The 6,566-nt window shown below is 34.3% G+C and overlaps 1 protein-coding gene across 1 annotated transcript in view; it reads left to right on the top strand.

The window, feature by feature from the left end:
- cyp2n13 (cytochrome P450, family 2, subfamily N, polypeptide 13) overlaps nt 1–6,539 on the top strand; it is a 68,936-nt gene extending 62,397 nt beyond the window's left edge. The window contains exons 2-9 of the mRNA XM_073853035.1: nt 226–388; nt 1,570–1,722; nt 1,798–1,958; nt 2,873–3,049; nt 3,129–3,270; nt 4,467–4,654; nt 4,829–4,970; nt 6,214–6,539. Of these exons, the coding sequence (XP_073709136.1) occupies nt 226–388; nt 1,570–1,722; nt 1,798–1,958; nt 2,873–3,049; nt 3,129–3,270; nt 4,467–4,654; nt 4,829–4,970; nt 6,214–6,389 (1,302 nt within the window). The 3' untranslated portion in view covers nt 6,390–6,539. The remainder of the gene's footprint in view (nt 1–225; nt 389–1,569; nt 1,723–1,797; nt 1,959–2,872; nt 3,050–3,128; nt 3,271–4,466; nt 4,655–4,828; nt 4,971–6,213) is intronic.
- The last annotated feature ends 27 nt before the right edge of the window (nt 6,540–6,566 follow it).

Below are 6,566 nucleotides of genomic sequence, written 5' to 3'. Positions count from 1 at the left end.
TATATATATATATATATATATATATATATATATATATATATATATATATACATACACACACACAAACACATATAGCTTAAAACGGTTTCATTCTATAGTAGTGGTTAAAATGATCCATGTCTTTTAGATCATGCTTGCAGTTTGCTGACAAAAATATGAATGGACTCAATGGTTTGCATTAGTTCCAGTCACATGCTTTAACCTTCTGAAATGTTTTCCTCACAGCTAGGCCATGCCTACAACAATATATTCAGTCTGCGATTAGGAAGAGACAACGTGGTCATCATCACAGGTTATAAACTGGTGAAGGAGGCGCTGGTGACTCAAGCTGAAAACTTTGCGGATCGGCCCTACAGTCCAGTGCAATGGCGCGTCTACTCAGGCAATGGTAGGTCAAATGATTATGACCTATCACAAGAGTTCATGAAAAAGCATTGCTATTCTTAATCTGGAGAAACAAACCCCCTTTATTAAAGAAGTAGTTCACTTCCAGAACAAAAGGGAACCTTTTGCCCCGAGTTTGAACTTCCAAAATGCAGTTTAAATGCAACTTCAAAGGGCTCTAAATGATCCCACCTGAGGAAGAAGGGTCTTATCTAGTGAAATGATCTGTTATTTTCTAAAAAAAAAAAAAAAAAAGACAATTTATATACTTTTTAACCTCAAATGCTCATCTTGTCTAGCTCTGCGTGTACTCTGTGTATTCTGGTTAAAGACAGTTAGGGGAGGTCGAAAAACTCCCATCTCATTTTCTCCTACAACATCAGAGTTGTCCTACATTGCTGTTTTACCTGTTTTTCTAAAGGGTGTTTGATCTTCTTTGCATGTTCAGTTTTTAAACAAAAAAACAGTCACAGTTTAAAGGGTCAGTCCTTCTGCAGCGATGTAGGGCGATTTTAAAATTGGAGGAGAAAATGAGATGGGAGTTTTTTGACTTACCCTAACTGTCTTGAACCAGAATACACAGAGTACACGCAGAGCTAGACAGGACAAGCATTTGAGGTTAAAAAGTATATAAATTGTCAATTTCTTTAGAAAATAACTGAACGCTAGATAAGACCCTTCTTCCTTGGCTGGGGTCATTTAGAGCCCTTTGAAGCTGCATTCGAACTGCATTTTGGAAGTTCAAACTCGAGGGCTCCATTGAAGTATATGGAGAGAAATCCTGAAATGTTTTCCTCAAAAAACAATTTCTTTGCAACTGAAAAAAGAAAGGCATGAACATCTTGGATGACAAAGGGGTGAGTAAATAATCTGTAAATTTTTGTTCTGGAAGTGAACTTCTCCTTTAACAAAACACAAACATTCCTTTAAATTGTGAAACTGAAGAAATTACATCATTTAGAGCTGTTATTTATTTCTAAAATAAATATTTAAGTAAGCATTTTTAACAGTCCCAAACTGTTTAGACATGTCCTAAAACCTGGCGAAAAAAGGCTTGCAAAAAGGTCTTAGATCAAATGAATACAAAAAAAAAAAGTTTAGTTTCACTGATTAATTGTTGGAGAAAATGTTGATAAGTCCTAAAGTCGAAACACAATGACGCACTGATTATTTGTGTCCGGACAGCTGGACTTTTCTTCAGCAATGGTGAAATGTGGAAGAAGCAACGACGTTTTGCGCTGTCAACATTGAGAAACTTTGGATTGGGAAAGAAAACAATGGAGCTGGCCATCTGTGAAGAGAACCGCTTCTTGCTAGATGAGATTGAAAAACAGAAAGGTACACAGTAGTTTCCATGTATCAGTATTAATTTAAGGTGAAAAACAGAACTCATTTAGTTTTTGTCCTTTTCAGGAGCTGCTTTTGACCCAACAATCCTGTTCAACAATGCTGTTTCCAATATCATCTGTCAAATGGTGTTCGGCCAGAGATTTGACTATGCGGACCAACATTTCACGACAATGCTAAAATATATCTCTAAAAGCATTCAATTAGAGGGTTCCATTTGGGGCCAGGTAAATAAATTATTATTATAATTTTTTAATTAATTCTGGTCAGGGTCAGAAATCATCTTTTCTATTCAAGAGAATTCAAACTGATTTCCAGAGGCTTTTTTTTTTTTACATTTGTATGGGCAATTTTTATAATCACCTTACTATTATAATAAAAAACATATGTTGTTTTTAATGTCACATACTTAAATTTACCCAATTATTTTAATCAATATTTTAAACTGTTGTCAATAATAATAGATTGTATCTAAATTATACGGTATAAACACAGGAGGTCATAAGGTTGCAATATTATGACAAAAATCGTTATTGTAGTTGTAGATGATTGCTCTCTACATTGTGATAATAATTATTAATATCGATATAGAAGACAATATAATTTTGTTTCATTTTGGACACGTCACATCCTGGCTTCATAGACAAACATATTAGTCCATAATGTTAGCCTAGTCTAGCACAAGTTATGCAAAAACTCCCTTTATAATCACTAAAGCTATGAAATTAAACTTTTATTTACGTCGAACTGCGTCGTATCTGCACTTTTTTGTTAATCACGAGGAAATTCTTTAACGGCTCCGCGTTTTCATCGCTGACTAATCTAAGCGCCTCTGATTGGCCAATGCATTACTAAATTCAACAGAACGCGTTTGATTGGTTATAAGGCTCAACGCTGCAAAGAACAGCGCGTAAATGCAATTTGATACAGTGTGAGCGAATCTAAATGTAATCCCGCAAATTGACAATTAACATTTCATTTTAGTTGTGACAGCCTTAAAACGTTGTTTAACTGTTGCCCCTTTGTCTTGAAATTCTGAAGCATTTTTGCAACAAGCCCTGTTCATTTCAGACCCTGATTCTAATCATGCAGCACCAGTACAGATACATGAGTAGCCTAAATAAAAATGTTTTTCTTTCAGCTCTATGAAGCATTTCCAGCCATTATGAAGAATCTTCCTGGGGCACACAATGACATGTTTAGTAACTACAAATTGTTGCGAGCTTTCGTGAAAGAGGTTGTTGTCCAACACAAGGCCAATCTAGATCCCTCAGAGCCTCGGGACTACATCGACAGCTTCATAATTGAGATGATGGAGGTAACACCTATTAAAATGATAACTTGCATTTATTGATAGGAATACAGCAACTTATTTTATTTCTTCCATCCCCAACCAGAAGCCACATGAAACAGCAGACGGTTTTGATGAAGAAAACATCGTTCCATGTGTTCTAGACCTGTTTCTGGCTGGGACTGAAACGACATCCACCACGTTGTGTTGGGGTCTCATATATCTTATCATTTACCCAGAAGTACAAGGTTAAAATACATTCTTTAAATAACCTATGCAGATAAGTAGTCATACATACAGTGCCTTGTGAAATTATTCATACCCCTTCATTTTTTTCACATTTTATGTTGCTGCCTTATGTTAAACTACTTTAAATTTCTTTTTTTCCCACATCAGTCTACACTCCCTACTCAATAATGGCAAAGCAAAAAATAGGTTTTTAACATTTGTGCAAATTTATTAAAAATAAAAAAACTGAAAAGATCCCGTTGCATAAGTATTCATACCCTTTTCTGGGACACTCGAAATTTAACTCAGGAGCATTCATATTGCTTCTAGATGTTACTAAACTTCGAGTGGAGTTAAACTGTGGAAAATTCATTTGAATTAGTATGATTTAGAAAGGCACACACCTCTCAAAAAATGGTCTAACAGCTGAAAATGCATATCAGAGCAAAAACCAAGTCTAGAGGTCAAGAAAACTGCCTGTAGAGCTCAGTGACAGACTTGCGTTAAGACAATGATCTAGGGAAAAGTTCAGAAAAAAATCTGCTGTATTGACGGTTCACAGAAGCATTATCCATAATGGAAGACGACTGGAACAATTAGGACTCTAGAAAATGTCTGCCAGCCCCCATCCAAGCTGACAGAGCTTGAGAGGTGAAAAGGTGAGGCAAAGAATGGCAGATAATTGCCAAATGCAGATGTGCAAAGCTTGTCACATCATACCCAAAAAGACTTGAGGCTGTAAAGGTGCTTCAACTATGTACTGAGTTAAGGGTATGAATACTTATGCAGTTTAACTTAGTTTAACATAAGGCAGCAACATAACAAAATGTGAAAAAAATGAAGGGGTATTAATAATTTCGCAAAGCACGGTATGTAACTGACATTTGAATATATAGTGTTAAAGGGATAGTTCAGTCAAAAATGAAAATTCTGTCATTAATTACTCACCTTCATATTGTTCTAATCCTGTAAGACCTTTCTTCATCTTCGGAACACAAATCATTTTTTTTAATGAAATCCCAGAGCTTTCTGACCCTTCATAGACAGCAAGGGTCCTACCACGTTCAAAGCCCAGAAAGGTACAAAGAACATTGACAAAAAAAATCAATGTGACATTAATTTGCATTCCGAAGATCGTACAAGTTTGGAACGACATAAGAGTGAGTAATTAATGACAGAATTTTCATTTTTGGGTGAACTATCCCTTTAATTGTAGAAAAGGTTCAAGAGGAGATAGACAGAGTGATTGGACGCTCAAGGGAACCAAGAATAGCCGACAAGGCCAACATGCCCTACACTGAAGCTGTCATCCATGAGATCCTGAGATTTGGAGAAATTGTACCAATGAATGGCTTGCGGATGGCTGACAAAGACACCACCATTGGAGAGCGCTTCATCCCAAAGGTGAGCGATACACGGTTCATTAAATTCATCAGTATTTTTCTATTGTAAAAATTACATCACTTCCAAAAGAGATTCATTTGGCTGATTGACAAAAAGGTTCCCTTTCAAAGGAATCAAAGTGTAATTTGTTAAAATATGAAGACTAACTCTTCCTATTTTATTGTTTCAAACCAGGGTACGGCAATTTTACCCATACTGCACTCTGTTCTCTTTGATGAGAATGAATGGGAGACACCCTACAAGTTCAATCCTGGGCACTTTTTAGACAAAGAGGGCAAGTTTGTGAGGCGGGACGCATTCATGCCCTTTTCTGCAGGTAAAATGAGAAATAACTCTAAAACTAAAAAAAGAGACTACTACGAATTACACTACCAGTCAAAAGTTTTTGAACAGTAAGACTTTTATTGTTTTTAAAGATGTTTCTTCTGCTCACCAAGTCTGCATTTATTTGATTCAATGTACAGCAAAAGCAGTACAATTTTGAAATAATTTTACTATTAAACATAACTGATTTCTATTGGAATATATTTTAAAATGTAATTTATTCCTGTGATTTCAAAAATGAATTTTACTCCTTTACTCCAGTCACTCAATCCTTCAGAAATCATTCTAATATTCTGATTTGCTGCTCAAAAAAACATTCATTATTATTATTATTATTATTATGTTGAAAACAGAATGGTATAGTGTATAATTTTACAAAAGCTTTTTATTTCAAATAAATGCTGATCTTTGGATCTTTCTATTCATCAAAGAATCTTGAAAAAGAAAATGTAGTCAACTGTTTTAAATATTGATGATAATAATAATATAAAATGTTTCTTAAACAGCAAATCAGCATATTAGAATGATTTCAGAAGGATCACGTGACACTGAAGACTAGAGTAAGGATGCTCAAAATTAAGCTTGAAATCAAAGGAATACATTTTATTTTAAAATATATTCAAATTGAAAGCCGTTATTTTTAAATTGTAAAAATATTTTACAGTATTACTGCTTTTGCTGTATTTTGGATCAAATAAGTGCAGGCTTGGTGAGTAGAAGAGACTTCTTTAAAAAAAAAAAAAAAATCTCACTGTTCAAAAACTTTTGACTGGTAGTGTATTTACACTGCCATCTACTTTTCAAAAGTCAGTAAGATTTTTATAAAGTAATTAATACTTTCATTTAACAAAGACTCATTAAATTAGTAAAGTCTTTTATACTGTTGCAGAAAGTTTATTTTAAATAAATGCTATTTATTAGATTTTTTTTATTTATCAAAGAATGCTGAAAAGGTATCAAAGATTCCACAAAAATATTAAGCAGCACAACACAAATAATAATAATAATAATAATAATAATAATAATAATAATAAATGTTGAAATGTTTCTTGAGCACCAAATCAGCATGATTTCTGTAGGATCATGTGACATTAAAGACTGGAAGAATAGCTGCTTAAATTCTAAATGACTGAATTCTAATAATATTTCACAATATTACAGTTTTACTGTATTTTGATAAATAAGCACCAAAAATGTTTATTTATGCTTATTTTCTCGCCCTGTCTCTTTCACAGGAAAGAGGGTCTGTTTGGGAGAGCAGCTCGCAAGAATGGAACTCTTCCTGTTCTTTGTCAGTTTGCTCAGAAAATTTCGTTTTTCGGCTCCAGAGGGTGAGAAACTCAACCTTGATGGAGTGTTAGGAATAACGCGCACCCCACACCCCTTCAAGATCCATGCAACGACACGCTGAGGAAACCATACTCACTGTGCAAATTCAATAAATCAACAATATTATAAACAATTGCACAATATGTCATTGTATCTATTTAACATCTCTAAGTAAACAAATCTGTGGAGATTACAGCCTTTCTTTTGCAGACTCAATAAAAGTAAAAGTTGAGTAGTTCTTGTTTGATTTAAAGGGTGT

This window comes from Garra rufa, chromosome 13, assembly GCF_049309525.1.
Source record: "Garra rufa chromosome 13, GarRuf1.0, whole genome shotgun sequence".
NCBI classification, from domain to species: domain Eukaryota; kingdom Metazoa; phylum Chordata; class Actinopteri; order Cypriniformes; family Cyprinidae; genus Garra; species Garra rufa.
Note: the sequence above shows the minus strand (reverse complement) of the source record. Positions and strands in the feature narration are given on the sequence as shown.